Consider the following 18,373-nt stretch of genomic DNA (forward strand, 5'->3'; position numbering starts at 1 on the left):
CATGTAACATTTGATTTTTCTCTCCTTCAGGTCGAGTACCGTATGACATCAGGCAGCTGGATCGAGACTCACGCTGTGAACTCTCCCAATTACAAGCTATGGCATCTTGACCCAGATACAGAGTACGAGATCAGAGTCCTCCTAACCAGACCCGGAGAGGGGGGGACGGGCAAAGCAGGACCACCGCTCATTACCAGGACCAAGTGTGCAGGTAGGACAAAGACACAGAAGTAACGCTTGGATAAAAGTTAGTCAGTTATACTTGGTGTATTTCATCACACTATCTTCTCTAATGTGATTTGTATTAGTGGGTCATAAAGATGCATGTCCACCCAACACATGATGAACTCGATTCTGCAAGAAGAAAATGTAGGAACCTCAGTTGAGTTTGTTGTGGACACAGCTTTTTTTCTTCACGTGTGATTGTCTATGGATCTGTCAATCTACTCGTGTGCATTTTTTTTTTTCTAAATCTCAGCATCTATATTTTAGTTGGGGGAGTGATATTTGTTCTGTGATCAGGCAGCGAGAGGAGAGGAGCGCAATGTGTCGAGGGATAGAACTGGAGATGAAGAAGGGGAGAGCTCAGTGATCTGAGAGAACGAGTGATTAAAATACTGGCCTGCTCTCTCCACCTTCCTCTTTTTTTTATCCTGCCCCCCCCCTTCCTCTGATATCTCCCGTTCCTCCCTCTGTATGTCTCTACTTCGTTCCCTGTCGCCACCTTTCTCCCCCTTCCTCCCTCTGCCTCTCTGTCTCTTTCCCTCTCTGTGGATCAATAGACGGAGGGCAGCAACACTGTCAGACATTTGTAGAAATAAACGACTGAAATATAAACACAGCTAGCCCGAGGGAGAGAGAGAGACGGGACTGAGCGAGAGAGAGAGAGAAAGAAAGAGACAGAGGGAAAAGCAATGAGCTTGAATGAGAAACAGAATAGGGGAGCGATGGAGAGATGATGAAAAACAATAAGGCTGGGAGAAGAGAGAGCGCTGGAGAAAGATGAAACTGAAGAAAAACTCATAACCACGGGGCCTGACTGATGTCTGCCAACCAGTGTGTGTGTGTGTGTGTGTGTGTGTTTATTGACAGGAGAGGAAGTCGTAGACTTGTTCAGGCGACTCATGCATTGAACAGTTTCCTGTCTGACAGGAAGAGGAAATTAATCTTTTCCTCGCTCACATTTGCGTTAAAGGCGCTAACATCATTGTTATAATGTGTTGACATGAGCACGGGAACGGGGGTTACGAGTTTAACACAGTTACATCAAATCAGTCTGTGTAACTGAATGTTTTTTTTGTCCACTGACTAGAAAAATAATCATGTATCAAGAGTACGAATGGTGATCGGAAAGGAAAGAAAATCTTAATTCTTTCATTATCTTCAGAGCGATTTCTACTTTATTGAATATCAGGGACTGACACTGAAGCAAATGTCCTCATGCAAACATTACCTAACTTCTTCTTAAGGATTTAAAAAAAACGACTACAGTTTCACATATACAAAAATAATATTCCTAAAATGAAGCTAAAGATACATATATTTATTTTTTTTCATACATTTCGCTTTAAAGGAACATTTCAACATTATGAGAAATGAGTTCTGGGAAATGTTCCTCTCTAGGTAGAGAGCACGCACGTCCGAGACTTCTGCTGACCTGAGCTCTCCAAAGTCCTGTTGTTATAATAACAATAATAGTAATAAATTGGATTTATGTTACTCCTTTCAAGGTACCTGAGGCCACTCCACAGAGTAGGGAAGATTCAATTAAAAAAAAAAAAAAAGAATAAGCAGAAAATAATAGTAGAGGAGCTGGGAATGATGACACTACGGTCAAAGTCCTTTGTGCACTGTTGGCTCCTCTCACATATGAGTGGAATCAAATCATTTCGCATCGTTTTGTAGAGTTTCCAAAAGTGAATGGACTAAATGGAGGAAATTCATTCATTCAATTCATTTCTGGGGGGTTGCGAGGCGCGCCAAAAAAAATGTATTCAGTGTTTCACAGCCACTCCTTTTCCAGTGATTGTCTATGGCACAATGCTTTCTGGGTCAGTGTGCATCGCTGACCGAAATCGCCTCTCCACCCAGCACCAGGCGCAGTGGCTTAGGTTAGCTGCAGTGACAATAGCAGCCAAGAAATAGAACAAAATCCACCCCCGCCATAAATCCACAACTTAAAGTTTTTCCTCTTTTGGTTCTTGTACGGATTAAGCAAACAGGATATGACATGCTCATAGTTCTACCTTATATGTTATTATGAGAAGTTTTTGTCTTTCTTGGTTCGTTATGAAACTGTGACTGGGACAAATTACTCTCTGGCGAGCTGCCTCGGTCTAGATAATTAATGGGAAACACGGGCGTTAATTAATGAGCTCTAGAAGTGCTGGTCGGCGGATTTCGTTACCTTTGGACTCGCTGCTTCCCCCAATTTCCAGTCTTAACACTAACCTTCGTATTTAATGTACACACACACACACACACACGAGAGGGGGTGGTGATCAGAAGGTGGAAAAAATACTACATGAGCTACCCCGTAAATACATTTAATATACAATACGCCGCGAGATAATCTAAGTAGTTATTATGGAGATGTGTGATATTCACATTCAGACGTACACACTCTCGGAGTTGTGTGTGTTTGTTGAGAGAGCGAAACAGGCACAGGCGGGTTAGAAATGTTATTTAAATGGTAATGATTCCTTTGGCTTTTTTTGTGTGGTTAGGTTTGTCTGATCCCACCACCTGTAGTTTACCGAATATTTAGCTCAACACGGTGTAATGAAGACACGTGCGCGCACACACTGTATCACCGTGAAACGTGCGCACAAACAGCAGGCCCGAACCCAATCTATCAGCACACTAAACACTGGTTAATTAAAAACCAATAAAGTTTGATAAAATGCAGAGCAGAAATCACACACTGCAGAGCAATTAATGTGATACAAGGCGGCATTTCATCTCCTCTTCTCTCCTCACTCCTCCTCTTCTTCCTTCCATCTTGTATTTCTTTTCTTCTATCTCCACTTCTTTTCTCGTGCTCCCCCCGCCCCCCCTCTCTCCCACTCTTCTCGATTTTTCGTCTGCGGTGATTTATTGCTCTTGTCTAAAGGGTGAAAAATAATCAACTTGAAGTGAAGAGTTCGTGGGAGTGTGTGTGCGTGTGTGTGTGTTGGTGTGTGTGTGTGTGTGTGTGTGACAGAAGAAGGTGATGAAGTAGCTTTTAATCCAAATCCTGAATTTTCTGCTGAAAACCTCTTGGTCATGGCAGGTTAGACACACACACACACACGCGCGCGTGCACACACACACACACACACACACACACACATAATGACACAAACTCACACGGACGGACGGACACACACACGGACTCACTAAAACCATATTTGCACAGGCACTAACAGAAGAGAGATGCAGTAAGAAGTATCGAGATGGAGAGAAATGTACACACACACACACACACACACACACACACACACACACACACACACACACACGTACATACAGAGAGAGTTCAGAAGAGTCACAGTATTTCTCCTGTGTTGCACAAACTCAGCATCACTTGGATTAATGGAAGAATGGAATCACAGAAAACGCACACTTACGGACGCACAAGGACAGATGTTAAAGGAATCACACACAATATATATCACATGTGCTTCTTTCTATATATACGTTAAAGCCCACACATACGCAGTCAGCAGGCCGACGCTTGAAGGGCACTGTAAGCGATTGTAATCCAGTACCCTTGTGAAATTCAGCAAATATTTCCTCACGGTTTACATTTCATCCTTCTTCTCACATCTTCACATCCTTAGAAGTGTGTTTAATTATCCCTCGTCGCTCTCGCCAACCTCTCTTTGAGAATATAGATGTTTTGAAATGATATGTTATTCATGAGCATTTCTGTTTCACAAGGTGGAATTAGTTTTTTCTCTTTCGCTGAGCTTCTTGATTTCAAGCCATTTCAATCCCCCCTGCACCGAATTCCACTGGCGATCCGACGTTTGAGCTCTGGAAGTGGTTGATTTCTAAATTGGCCTCTGCATAGATCAAGACTCCAATGCCAAGTGCAAATTGAAAAACATGGTCCAGCGTAAGTTTGCGTCTTTCCGTGTGCCTAAATCTGGTCCACAGAGAGAGAGAGAGAGAGAGAGAGAGAGCGAGCGACGGAGACAATGAGAAAGAGTGAACGGCGTTTCATTTGTCTTCCTCGTGACAGTGGGAGGATTACCAGGAACTAATTGGACAGATTAACTTGGATTTAGCTGCAGCTCCTGTCACCCCTCTTCTCCTCCCCTCCTCCTCCTCTTCGCCTCCCTCCTTTCTTAAGAGTCTCTTTCCTTCTCCCTGCTCTTTTAACTGTACATTTCTAAGCTCTTCCTAATGGTTCATATTTTTTTTAGTGCCCTCAGGATAGTTCTATTTCATTTAGTTTCATTTCCTTTCCTTTTGTCTTCCGTGCTTTTAATTCCAACCTCTGGATTCCGCTGATATGAAGCTCGCCGTCCTCGGTGTTGTTGTTGCTGTTTATTGGTATTGTTATTGTTTTCAAAGCTCCATCTGTGGAGAACAAAGCCTTTTAGTTCCGACATGAATCCAGCCATTTGTCTGTCTACCGGAGGAGGAGAAAGAGGACAAGGAAGCCTCTGTGGTTTACCGTTGGATCGGGGCCCGCTCGACTCTGGCCGCGTTCCAAACTAGTTATCGTCTTTTCCCATTCCTCCTCTCGGTCTCCCCCTTTCCCTCTGTCCTCCTCTGCTCCCTTTATCTGTCCCTCGCTCCCTCCAGCCCCAGTTTCATTTTCTCCATGCATCGCTTTGTTGTCCTCTTCTATCTCTCTCTCTTTCTTTTCTTTCCTTTCAGGCAGCGAGTCATATATTTTTGTTTTAATTCCACGTTGTGGGCCATCAGTGTGAAGCACAGTTAGTATCAAGAGACCCTGAAATCAATACAATTTATTAGACTGTCCTGTGTGTGTGTGTGTGTGTGTGTGTGTGTGTGTGTGTGTGTGTGTGTGTGTGTGTGTGTGTGTGTGTGTGTGTGTGTGTGTGTGTGTGTGTGTGTGTGTGTGTGTGTGTGTGTGTGTGTGCGTGCACACGCGCATGTCCTAATAGCCAGGTTTATGGTGAAGATCACAAGTATTGATTTGAGCAGGCAGAAAGAGAGAGAGAGAGAGAGACAGAGAGAGAGAGAGAGACCTCAAGAACAGGGGGAGGAGACAGATATTGGGGAGAGACGGGCAGAGACAGGCAGTAGGTCTCCCACTCACTCTGTTTAAATGTCAACCATCTAATAACAGGTTGAGGCAAAAATGAAATGCTCTGACCCATCAGCTATTAACACACACACACACACACACACACACACACACACTCGGTTCAGCAATAATATTTGTGCATCAGCTCAGCAGACAATTACCTGTGCGGGTCTCTTCACAACCTTCCTCTCTCCCTCTCTCTCTCTCTCTCTATCTTTTTCAGTTGTCTCTCATATGTCTATATATGTCTTTATTAGTGAGTCATTTACATCTAAATGACTTGTCATACCTCAACACATTAGTATTCTGCTCATGGCCAAGTGACTGTGTGTACGTTTGCCCTTGACGATGCATTTCTTATTGACAGAAGTTTTATCAAGACCACACGCATATAAACACCTATATATACATATATATAAACACCACATATATATAAACACCTATATATGCTCTGCTCCGATTTAATCTTGATTCTGTCACAACCCGTAGCGAGTACGCGTGTGTGTGTTTTGGGTAATAACCAAGTGTGTGTGTGTGTGTGTGTGTGTGTGTGTGTGTGTGTGTGTGTGTGTGTGTGTGAGTGACAAGCAGATAATGGGCTGTCAGAACGAGTGACAAGTTTGTGTCCTTGTGTTGTCTCCTCCGAGAGAGGAGGGCCCAGGGAAAGACGGAGAATGAGACGAGAGGATGGGGAGAGATTTGCATCTTTAAGATGAGCTTTTTATTGAAAAAGAAACGCAAGGGAAGCGGAGGTCTCACGGCGAGAGCGAGAGAGAACACGGAAGGAACATGATCCGGTGTTGAACCGATCATCACTGTCAATTAAACCTTGTCTAAATAAACGTGTAATTACATTTGATTAAATATCTGTACTCCTCCAGCAAAAACATGTAAAAGAAACGTATAGTAACAAACACATGCAGCTCAACCTCACTAGTCCTGATTCAATCTTCATTGAGCATCTCTGAAAATACAGGGAAACTACTCTTATAAATCCCCAAAGTGTAATTCCATTTGTTGGGAACATGTCAGGCGAAAGATCAGAGGGGACCCGTCGCCACAAGACACTGCATCACACTTTAACTCTTGTAGATGAAGCGGTAACCGCTGTGTGATTAGTGGATGGAGGAATATTTCCCGTGGAGTAATAGCAGCCTTCTTGATTGACTGATATCTGCTCGAGCTGGAGAAGTGGCTCGCGAAAGGGCTCCTCCGCCAAGGACCGATGGCTGGTAAAGATAATAGCTTTCCTACGGGGTAGCTGAACGAGCCGGAGGAGTAGCTCTTCTCTGTGAGGTGGCCCACCCTCACACTGTTGAATGGCTAGGGGAAACCACCAGTGGTGCTGGGGATGTACGACCACTTACATCTAAATGCTCTGGATGTATGTCCCGAAGTCGCTCTCATTGTGGGACGTAGAGGTGGGCGAGGGCTGCGGGTTATTGATCCGGGTAAATGAGCCAGTTAAGGTAATTAAAGCCCCGGGCCGGGCAGGAGAGGAGATTATATTGACTGTAACCGTCTTGATTGCACATAAAAGATGGAAATCAGAGACGTGCCGCGTAGAAGTTATTGCATTTGAGGAGTGGTTGAACGGCAAGGAGCAGAAATATATGTTTGTAAAACCTTAATTTAACCGAGGGAAATTGTTGACTTAGCATTCTTGGTCTTTTTTGGCGACGCAAAGTACACTAGCTCCACACCGATTGTGTCTCTTAACTTCGTTGCCCCCTCCCGTCTCGGTTGACCTCTTCTCTCTTGTGTTCCTCGCCCCGTCGCTGTAGAACCCATGCGGACCCCCAAGAGACTGAAGATCGCGGAGACCAGGTCTCGGCTGATCGCGGTGGACTGGGAGTCGTTGGGTTACAACATCACGCGCTGTCACACCTTCAACGTCACCATCTGCTACCATTACATGACCGCCAGCAATCGCAGCAAGGCCGACTGTTTGGACATGGACCCCAAAGGTAGTAATACACAATATTGCTGTTGACACAGTCTTTGTGATTATGACTTACAGGCTACCGCTGTGTTACTGAATGAGACGCCTCAAAAGACTGTAGTGCTTCATTTGTAAAGGCAGCATCAATATTGTTATCAATTTGGTGGGATTAGCAGTAACCATATCAGCAACCATTTCAAAATGCATGTCCATTCTATGCAGCTTTTCTATTTTATTGTAACCTTAATGTCTTTGGTTCCTTTAATTAAATAGACAATAATCATAAAAACATAAAATCGTACATGGTAAAAAGCGACATGTTTTTCTTCACCTGTCGTTCGCAGCACCGCGCCACCTGGTGGGAAACCTGCCACCCTACACCAACGTCAGTCTGAAGATGATCCTGACCAACCCCGAGGGGCGTAAAGAGAGTGACGAGACCGTCATTCAAACTGATGAAGATGGTGTGCTAAACAAAACACACGTCATTCATTCATTCATTCAATACAATGTAATACTATGATAGGAGCGTGTTTACAGGTATTTTATATGAGAAGTAAATAATGAGAAGTGCTAGGATGTGGTAAACGAACAAGGCATTGTACTGTATAGCTGTTATTTTTGGGGAAATCTGCATTGAAAAGGGAAGTTAGAACTTTGGAGCACACAAAGCACTTCAACAAATCACTGCTAGTGTGTTTTCCTCTTATTGGTATGTACTTAGTAGTCGCTCTTTCATTCTGAGGATCGAATTTTACTGTTGATTTAACAGCGCTGTATAATCGTGTCTGTGTTAACAGTTCCCGGTTCAGTTCCCAGTCAGTCACTAAGAGCCACTCCATTCGAAGACAGAATTCTTCTTTACTGGAAGGAACCGTCCGAACCCAATGGAGTCATCATACAGTACGAGGTACAACGAGCAGTAGCAGTAGTCGGAGCTGTTGTCGGAGCCAAACGAGCAACTTGTTATTAAACACCGTTCTCTGTCTCTCTGCAACGCCTCAGATCAACTACAGCGGCATACGTTCATTCGACCCATCGGTGCCTCTCCAGCGGCCGGGACTCACAGTGTCTCTGCCCTCCAACGCCACCTTCCACCTGTTTTCCCAACTCCACCCGGGTGTCACGTACCATCTCTCTATACGAGCGTCCACCTCCAAAGGATTCGGTCCTGCGACCACGCTCAATGTGACCACGAACATCTCGGGTAGAAAATACGTTTTAATGTTTAGCTAATGTGTCACTAAAGTTTTATTTGAGTATCACAATCAGATACGTAGATGGCAAGGTGACGCATGTAGACTAATGCTCTGGTGGTCTTTTTCTTCAGCCCCGACAATTGATGAGTATGACGGGTCAGAGGCCTTTCTGAATGAAACGGCAACAACCATCACTGTCCTGCTCAAACCTGCCCAGGCCAAGGGTGCACCTATAAGGTACTGTGTGCATACAGCCAGCTAGAGTCCATATTTCTTATCTTTGTTAGTTAATTAATATAAAGCGACAATTCATTTTTTTGCAAACGTGTTATTTTCTAGGAGTAACATGGAATCAGGGCTCAGTAATTAGGTTAGGAAAGCCACATTGACATGTAACTCCAGAACCTATTTTTGAAATTAGATTTGAGAAATATTTGAGAAGAAGAAAAATATGAGTTACCTTTGAAATTGTCTACAGCGCGTACCAGATTGTGGTGGAGGAAGTGAATCCCCAGCGGACACGGCGCCAAGCTTCCTCCGACTGTTACGAGGTGATTATTAATCTGTTTCTACATAACGGGCCATGCCTTCACAGCCTCTATCTATAATACATGTATTTATATGCTAACATTCATTTCCATTGCAAAAAAAAGATTAATTTTTGAGTAGATAGCTACTATTGGGCTCTATAGACCATTGGATCTATGAATAAATGTGAGCTTTTATTTGCAGGAAAAAAAACTCTGTTTAACTGTCACTGCATTGCTTTCCTATCTTTTAAGTCAGATTTATTAACATATTAATTTTAATGGAAATAAATTCTCTTCCCCAGGTTCCAGTTTCCTACCACAGTGCGTCCAGCGGTGGATCTCCTTATTATTATGCCGCCCAGCTGTCCCCGAGCAACCTGCCCGAGCCGCTCCCCTTCACTGTGGGAGACAACAAGACATATCAGGCAAGTCCCTTTTTATTTTACCTGAGACAAACAAGTTCAACCACTGTGCAACAGCTAAAAATGGTTTTAAAAAATGAGCCAGAGTTTCTCGATTCAAGCCAGTGAAGTTCTTGTGACCGTGGCAAAAGAAAAATAGGCATACATACTAAAACAAAATCCTAGATACTGGATCTGAAAAAAATATCAGCAACAGAAAAACCTCTTCCCTGGTTATGACCTGTTTTTCAATCAGATTTAATTTAAATTTGTTTAATGAATAGTTCAACATTTGGGGAAATAATTTTTTTGAACTTGTTAAGCAAATGAGAATATGTTAAATTGTGAACTTTAGAGTTGCTGAGGGGTGAGTGTTTTTTTTTTTATAGCTTTAGGCTGTTGTTAGTGTTTGTATAAAACTAAGTTTTCAAGCTGCTGGGCAAAATTTAATATTTATCATGCAGATATGGAGAGTGGTGTGTCTGCTTGTTTAACTTTTGGCCAGAAAAGGAAATAAATATATTGATGCGCTACTAACATACAAAAAGACAAACCAAAGGGACAGGAAACAGAGGATTATAATTGGTGATCACTTTTCTTTTCTTTTTCATCTGCAGGGTTTCTGGAATCCTCCGCTGGCTCCAAGGAAGAATTACAACATCTACCTTCAAGCTGTTAGCAGCACAGAGCGGGTAAATACATATTGGTCACACTTCACATATATAAACTCCTGTTCTCTTGGTTTGAGGCTACAGTGTGTTTTTTGTGGACTCATGGGTCTTATTGTCTTGTTGTTTCCTCAGGAAACTAAGACGCAATGTCTGAGGCTGGCTACTAAAGGTGAGAGCACACTGTCCCATCCTCTCTCTGTGTTAGTTTAACGCTCAGTTGGTACAGAAATGTCGCGAATATTATATTTTATTTATCTTATCTATGCTTATCCACTGTGGTTTATTTACTTAATTGTTTTTTTTTTGGTAATGACTGATGTAACAGATTGTTTGATGACAGTCTGTGTTGACAATCTTACTGTATAAATCCCTTACTTCTACGTGAGGGGCGGTGTTTTTATAAACACCATCTCTTACTGCATTAAGAGTATTAGTGATGATTATATCATATTTGTGCATGTTTCGAGAGAGAAAACATGTCAATGGGACGTGTGTTTGTACATTTAACCACTGCATGTGCACAAAAATGTCCTGTTGTTGCTATCAGCCATATGTTTTGTAGATTATCAGACTGGTTTTAAATGGTTTGGAGTTAATCCCCGAGCAACCCCGCGCAAGTACACACAAGCATAGAAACACACACAACTGCATACACAGTGTTTTCAAGGAAAGATGTTTAGAAATGTGGCCGATGGATCAGAGTTTATCAGGGCAGCGTAAGAACAGGGATCAACAGAAAAACACATTACTGTTTTCAATGAAACTGACAGTCCTGTGTGGTTGTGTGGCGTTAAGATAAACAGTGTGAGGACAGTTTGATGTTTATTTGGCTCTTAATGTAGAACTAGAAGGCAGACAACACTTTGTTTTTGTATGCAAGAGACGCAGCAAACATCAGTCAACTCGGGCTGCAGCTATTGATTATTTTTGAGATCAGTTAAACTGCCAGTCATTTAATCAATTTGTTTTGCTTATGAAACGTCAGAAAATTCTGATTGCTTGTTTTTGTCTGACCAGCAGTCCAAAAACTCAATATACAAAAAATATACAGCGCAACTGAGAAAAGCAGTAAATAACCACATTTTGGGAGATGGAGGTGTTTGGCATTTTGGCTTGAAAATGATTGGAACGAGTAATCGATAATGAAAACAGCCAATTCATTGTTTGTCAGTCAACTAACTGATTAATTGCTCAGTCTCAGAGAGAGAGAGTAGGAAACTACTGCAGTTCTGTTAACTTACTGACAAAATATAATTAAAGCCTTCATTGGTTTTACTATGACCACTTTCCTCTTTACTCTTTCAGTTGCTGAAATATAGGTTATATATATATATTTTCTCAAAGTTGCTAGGCCAAAACTTTTGGACAAATGCTCTTCGTCAGAGTTTTTGCGCCCAACTTTCAGCTTTCACGGGACCACGCTTTGACGAAGACGATGTTATGAAGCAAAAGATATGACAAATACTGCTGAACTAGCCATGTTTGTGTGCGCAATTGCTACAGAGTTTGATTCGATGGAGGAGTTTGTAATTTTGTAAGACGCGCAGGACAATTTGTTTTGGCTAAAAAACAGGTTGGCGTAGCATCGTCATCATCACTACCATCTGACATCAGATGCTTAGCCAAAGAGAAGCAGTTCCAGCCATCGCATTAGAGACGTTTGTTATAAGAATTGGAAATGGCCCTTGACAGGAAAAGGGTTCCGCCACTCCGTTGTTAAGGTTCATAGGAAAATGGCTCCATTGGAAGGATTGAAGATGAGGTTCAATCTCTCCTGTGCCTGTAAATTGTCAACTTTCCACCCTGAGAGAAGATGTTTTTGCAGTGTAATATTTTAACAATTGCTGGTTGTAGTTAGCAGAACAGGTGGTTCCTTCACCCAAAAGCTGCCAGAGCGAGACCATGCTCTTGTCTCTCTAGCCTGAGGGGGTCTGAGTGAGGCTGAGAGGAGTCTAGATTTTATTTTAATAACAGGGAGGAACACACACTAATGGACAGAGAGGTCAGACGACTGTCCCTTCCTTTCTGTGTGTGTGTGTGTGTGTGTGTGTGTGTGTGTGTGTGTGTGTGTGTGTGTGTGTGTGTGTGTGTGTGTGTGTGAGTGTGAGTGTGTGTGAGAGAGAGTGAGTGAGTGTGTGTGCGCTCAACCGTGCATCCGGGAGAGAGGATTAAGTGATGATGGTCCTATTAGGTCATCTGGGGTATTGTGTATTGTCATTGCTGCCTCAGGGGTTTTTTTGTGTGTGGCTGTGTGTTACTTGTTGTTATGATTGTTAGTGTACTGACCTGGATAATTTTTTTACAGAGCTACGGCCGACATTATGAGGTCAGATGCAGAACCCTTTTAAGTGTGTTTTTCCTTTTTTTTTTTTTTTTTAATAGGTTTGGTTTGGTTCCACTTTCTTATGTAATTACTAAATGGTTTCTTGGTCTTATGATTAGAAAAACAACCTGTTGAAACCATAAAATTAAATGCCAATTTGTGCCATTATTTAAAAAAAAAAAATCATTAGTGAACTTTAACACTAATAGTAAGTGACAGGGACAAAAGCAAGATTTTTTAATTTGGTTTAACATGAAGCAGTGATTTGATGGTGACTAAATATTCAAAAGTAATTGAACACGATGTTCTTGAGCAGCACAAGTAACTAACACCTCTGCCACTTGACATTTAAAAGTTAGAAACATCCAATTATACGTCTTTTTTCCTAAACTCACACAAAGAAATTGACATAGAAAACAAGAAAGATGACCTAAGTTGTGTTTTGAAGAACCGTGAAGAAGTTATAATAAGCAGGAATTTCATGAGTGAAAATTAACTATTGAAAGCTAGACAAACTATATAATGGAGATGATGCTTCTGAAGCACAATTTCTTCTCCCTAATATTGTTACATAACGATTTGGGGCAGATTCAAAGGTTTTGGTAGCAGAAACATTTTTATAACCATGAAATATGTTATGGTCACAAATATTGAGGGAGATAAAGGGGAGATTATGTTTATCTTGTTGATATTCCGCATTAGAAGTGGATTACTATTTTGATAGATGTATTGCATTATGCTGCATTTTGTGCACGTCCTTGTGTTGGATTATTTGGATTATCATAATGCATGATAATGTCCTTAGGTTGCGGTATGAACTATTCTGGCGTTATGAGATCAGATCACTAATAGGAGCTCAGGAGCACGAAAACAGATGCTCTCTCTGCTTGTTCTCCCTCTCTGTTGATTTTCTGTCCTGGATCAACAGGCTTTAACCTCCACCTCCTTTACAGCATGCAGTCTGTCTGTGACATCATTTGTGAATTATATTCCAAACAGATGAAATCGGGGAGTTCGGTCAATTCTCTAAAGTTATCAGAAACAGAAATGATATGCAGACTATTGGACATCTACAGTCAAATCACATTTCCCATTGAGAGCATGATTCCAAGTCTATACCAAGAAATACACAGTAAAGACACACTTCAAGACACTCAGTCAAATAATATTATATGATAATAGTCAAATAATATTTCTTTATTTGTACGTGGTTAGTTTTTCAATTTTTGCGAATATGAATAGTGGATGTGCAGAGTTATAGGTTCAATACTACCAGGTGATACAACAAAATTAATGAAAAGCATCAATCCTTTAATTCAGTCGACACAGCTCCATAATATGGTCAGCTCCCATTCACACTCTGCTATTCCCTTTTCACATGATACATGAATACAGGACAGTATAAATATAAAATATAAAGATGATAAAATCATAAAAATAACAAATTTCTCATGGGTGTTTTAAATGTGACACATTTAAATGTGTTCAACACTTTGGTTTATGATCAAAAACCTGCAAACACAGGCATTATGTAACTCATATGTCTGTGGGGCCATTTGAGCATTTAGCTCAAAGGACCCTTTTGCCTCCGTGAGCTGCAAGCGTGGCAGTAGTCTCGTTTCTTTGTGTCGCTATCGCAACACCTTTTTATGTCCAGATGTCTGTAGCTGCCAGGGTAGAAATATTTTCTTTCAATAACTATTGATCATCGGTCGTATCATTGATTGACCCACGTATCAGAGTTGAACTCAGTCATGTGAAGAGCAGCGATTTTAGTGCTTTACAGATATTTGTCTGGACTTGGGACTCCTATTTTTTATAAGTTGGGACAAATCCAGAACAAACCGGGAATTCTCGTCACCATATATTACACATCAATTATAATAATTATGAGTTTAGCCTTCGGTTAATATCAATATTTAAATCTATGAGCCAAATAAGCTACTGAAACCAAACCTCTCACTATACTTGCATCGTGACAGACCGTTGCCATGACATTTGGTGTTGGCATTTGTCTTGACTTTGCTTTACAAGGAATATTTAGAGTCTTGATATTTGCCTGATCTCTTGCACGGGCACGATTAAAACCTTCCTCATTAAATGGCTCATCAGGATTTGTTCCTTATCTCGCTCACCACTTTTCCTGATGCAAGGGCATTTTGCAAAGAAATCTTCAGAGAGACCAAACATAATTCCCCGGGCTCTTGTTCAGGTGGCATTCTCTGCCAGCTGCCAGTCAGAGGCGACACAGCGCTGCGTAAATACCAATGATACTGCCAAGATTATTTGTGTGAATGGCTAACAGACGCAGAAATTTCAGAAACGCGGTGAAGGTTTACTTTAGCTGAAGCTTTGGGGCCCCTGGAAGGTTTATTTTGCCGGTGGTTTGGTTTTGTTTAAACAGAGACAGGAGGTTCGAGTGATTAGAAATATTGTCACTCTTTACTTTTTGTCTTCTTCTGATATCATGCAGCTCTTCAAATAACCTCACTCATCTATAGGAAAACACAGAGGACGAAACTTTTGAAGATCATTTTAACTGTTCATGTTTGATATTCACTCTTTTCAGCTATTTTGATTATTTTGTCCACTCCTAATCCTACAAAATAATCATAAACTTCTGGCATTTTAATTCTGTAATGTCAGAGCCACAGCCGTGATGTGCTTTTTCTTTACCGTCCTCGTGTCGTAGGTGCTACGGAGGAGCCAGAAGTCATCCCTGACCCTGCTAAACAGACGGACCGGGTGGTAAAGATTGCTGGGATCAGTGCTGGTGTTCTTGTCTTTATTCTGCTGGTGTTGGTTGCCATCCTATTGGTCAAGAAGAGGTGAGTGCTCTTAAATAATCATTAACACTAAAGCGGCTTTAATGAGGAGTATGCCAGTATTACATGAGGAAGTACTTCATGTACACACCGTCACGCATGCCGTCGCAAGAGCACGCAGACACAAATGTGCAACTCGATCCATTCTCTCGTTGTGTGTGCCGGTCCAGTATTCGATGTGGTGACACCATCCTTCCATCCATCCGCCATCAACGTTGATCTCCCCTCAGAACCAGTTTGATCACTTTTCCGCAAGGGTGCTGCGTGTTCAGAGCACTAAGCGGCTGAAGGCTTGTTTCCCACGAGATCTTTGCAAAAAAATATCATTTCCAAAATTAGAGGCTACTCGCTTTGCTGTTGTGTGATTTAGTGCGAGAAAGATCTGAGTTTCTGTTTTAGTTTTTTTTATTCTCGTACACACAGCTGTTGGAACAAACTAGACAAAACAACCCCTCAGATCAGCCGGCTCATTTGAGATTACGGTGAAAGAGATTCTCAAGCAGAAGATATCAAATAACTCTCCAAGAATGATTTATGTATAAATACATCAAAATATTTATAAAAACATATCTAATAGAAACCTAGGATTTATTATTTCAAGCCTCTGGTGCACACACATTGTCCCTTTTGCAATGTATTGTTATTGGTTCACAACATGTTTTGTGCTTCAGTGTAATGTGCTGTACAAGGCTTTACACTGGAAGTGGTGCAGGTATAATTAAGCCTTGTTGAGAGAAAAGGAGAAAGTAAACATTAAGGCTGAAAGAATATTTCAAATTTGTCTCCGTATTTCTCTCACCTTTTCACTTTTCTCATTCCGAGGTGTCAGAGTTGGTTCTGCCGTCGCCGTAACATCTCGGCCTCGGTTGCGTTCATTTGGTGCAGAGCTCCACCATGTGGTGGATACGCAGACACGCGGCATGAACAGGATTCAGCAGCTGAATCACACAGGTCTTTTTTTCTTTGCAATACAATCAAGCTGTTTTCAGATCATACCGAGACAATAACTCACCTTTACAAACCTGATTCTCAGGAATTATTTTTTACAAGTGTCACCGAAAGTCATTTTATTTCCAGTGCTCCACACGCACCTCCAATGAAACATGTTTCAATTGAGAGCAGCATTATTCACGAACCACTACAGTATTGACATATGACACGCAGTACTACAGCTCCTTGCTAGAAGTATACAGACATAATCAGACACCTTAATATCCGAAAAAGTTAGACAATGCAGATCCTTTTTTCTCAGCTCATCAGTCTATGAAGCTGTTAGGTTTACCCCCTGCCCAAAGTCTAGACCCTTTTTGTTTTCCATAATGTCCACTCTTTATTGATCACTCTCAATCTCAGTGATTATGTGGTCACATTAGCTCCAATGTCCTTGTCCTCTTCGGGGCGTATGTGTGCGTGAACACATTTACAACCTACACACACACAAGTGTGTGCGCTCGTGTGCAGTAATTAACTCTCACCAACTTGTGGTGCTCTACTCGTGACCGTTCAATTAAAATCTGTTGTTGAGGGAAACAGATTCCTTAAGTGCCTCATTCAAATGAGAGTAATTAGCACTTAAATTCAACAGCCGCCTTCATGTCAAGTCATTTATATCACATTTAATTCTTCCTACTATAAAAAGCACATTCATATTAAAGTAAACCTAAAATAGATTGCTGTGCTCATTGGCCTCATTGCGACCTGGACACAACAAGGAGAATATGGCCCTCAGTCACGACCGCGACACCATCCAATCACCGCTTGAGACACTAAATTACAGTCACTCTCGTCACTGATGATCTCCGCTCCTGCAGCTCCTCGCATACATATTTTCATTCTAATGCTCGTACTGAATTCATGTGATCCGGCTTCTGCAGCGTTAGTGTCAAAGTGTAATTGTTAATAATAACCAGAGGCTCTCAGTTTAAAGTGAAGGCTATATTTTGCTTGCGGAAGCTGTTACTATTTCATGAGTATTTGAAGTACTTCACTCATTACCGTCCAGAACCTGACAGTGTTTGATCCATAGTTTGCCCCCAGTGGCCCGACTACTGAATCCTGTTTTACTCAACATTATCTGTCCCATGAGGATTTTAGCCCTTTAGATTATAGAAAATTGGTCCAAATTGAAAGATGATGCTTCTTTTTTTTTTGAGGTAACTGTTGCAAGTACGACTCGAAGCCTGGAGGAGCTGATCTCGGCGTGTGTTGTTGTTTTGCATCCAAAGTTTAACCAGCTCAAGCTGCGTTCATTTATCGTAGTTTGAGGCAGGTTCTAATAAACGTTCGCACCCGATCGCTGAATGTTCAAGGGACCGCTGCAGGATGACAGTGTTCCCTGTGAAGTAAAACATTGTGTTTGAAATGTTATACTTGGGTTTGTTTCTGACAGAAACTATATATTACCAGCATGAACAACTAATACGGAATTTTACTTTACTTTCAAGCAATTTGTTCAAGTGTGTTTCTTTTTTTGTTGATTTTTGTTAGCTTTATTTTTTCTTTTTATTTATGAGGACATTTGACAAACATTGATCAACTCATGACAGATGTTTCCAGATGAAAAAGCATCCCAATGTCACAGAAAATTGCCTGTGAGCAACTCAAAGGGAGTGAAAACTTGGTTTAAGCTACACTGGGGGTTTTTTGGGATGATAAACTGACAACTGATGAAATGTTATGCATATCATGAAAACATTTGTGATTTTTTTTATGTCACCCTCATGAGCATGAAGTTGCATTATTTAGCAGTGTATTCTTCCATAAAGGTTTTCTGGGGAGATCAATCTTCATCGCCATTGAATCCTTTTACAACTTTGAACAATACTGCATCTTTAAAATAGTGGGACATGATGACATCGCTGTGACATCATGCTCGCTTCGCAGGAAGCGGGCTGCGTGGTGCTGCAGATCGGATAGCTTTGCTTCAGCTTTGACGAAATGTTAGGTGTCAGTAAGAGTGATTGGCTCTTTAGGGATATGTGTCTAATTCAGGGTTGTCCAGAAAATGCAGCTTTATAATATTGCATGAATATTTTAAATACATAAAACTCCCAGCGGGAAAGGAAAGAATAGCATGTTGATAAGTTAATCCTGTTGTTATATTTGCAAGTCTCCTAGCTTTTTTTGTAGTATTTATCCAGCTTGAGTTTTCACGTTTTCTAAATAAATAGAGCCCATAGTGATGATAACTTTTGAACCCCTTGCATGACCCTCAAGTAG

The 18,373-nt window shown here is 41.4% G+C and overlaps 1 protein-coding gene across 21 annotated transcripts in view; it reads left to right on the forward strand.

The window, feature by feature from the left end:
- The window catches only part of ptprk (protein tyrosine phosphatase receptor type K), a 100,124-nt gene that overhangs the window by 64,180 nt on the left and 17,571 nt on the right, over positions 1–18,373 (forward strand). For all 21 annotated transcript variants that reach the window (XM_035617561.2, XM_047328550.1, XM_035617565.2 and 18 more), the window contains 11 exons: positions 31–211; positions 7,048–7,230; positions 7,550–7,669; positions 8,006–8,115; positions 8,211–8,412; positions 8,536–8,641; positions 8,883–8,955; positions 9,237–9,359; positions 9,953–10,027; positions 10,139–10,175; positions 15,022–15,157. In XM_035617561.2, coding sequence (XP_035473454.1) covers positions 31–211; positions 7,048–7,230; positions 7,550–7,669; positions 8,006–8,115; positions 8,211–8,412; positions 8,536–8,641; positions 8,883–8,955; positions 9,237–9,359; positions 9,953–10,027; positions 10,139–10,175; positions 15,022–15,157 — 1,346 coding nt within the window. The remainder of the gene's footprint in view (positions 1–30; positions 212–7,047; positions 7,231–7,549; positions 7,670–8,005; positions 8,116–8,210; positions 8,413–8,535; positions 8,642–8,882; positions 8,956–9,236; positions 9,360–9,952; positions 10,028–10,138; positions 10,176–15,021; positions 15,158–18,373) is intronic.

The sequence above is a fragment of the Scophthalmus maximus genome, chromosome 18 (genome assembly GCF_022379125.1).
Source record: "Scophthalmus maximus strain ysfricsl-2021 chromosome 18, ASM2237912v1, whole genome shotgun sequence".
Taxonomy (NCBI): Eukaryota; Metazoa; Chordata; class Actinopteri; order Pleuronectiformes; family Scophthalmidae; genus Scophthalmus; species Scophthalmus maximus.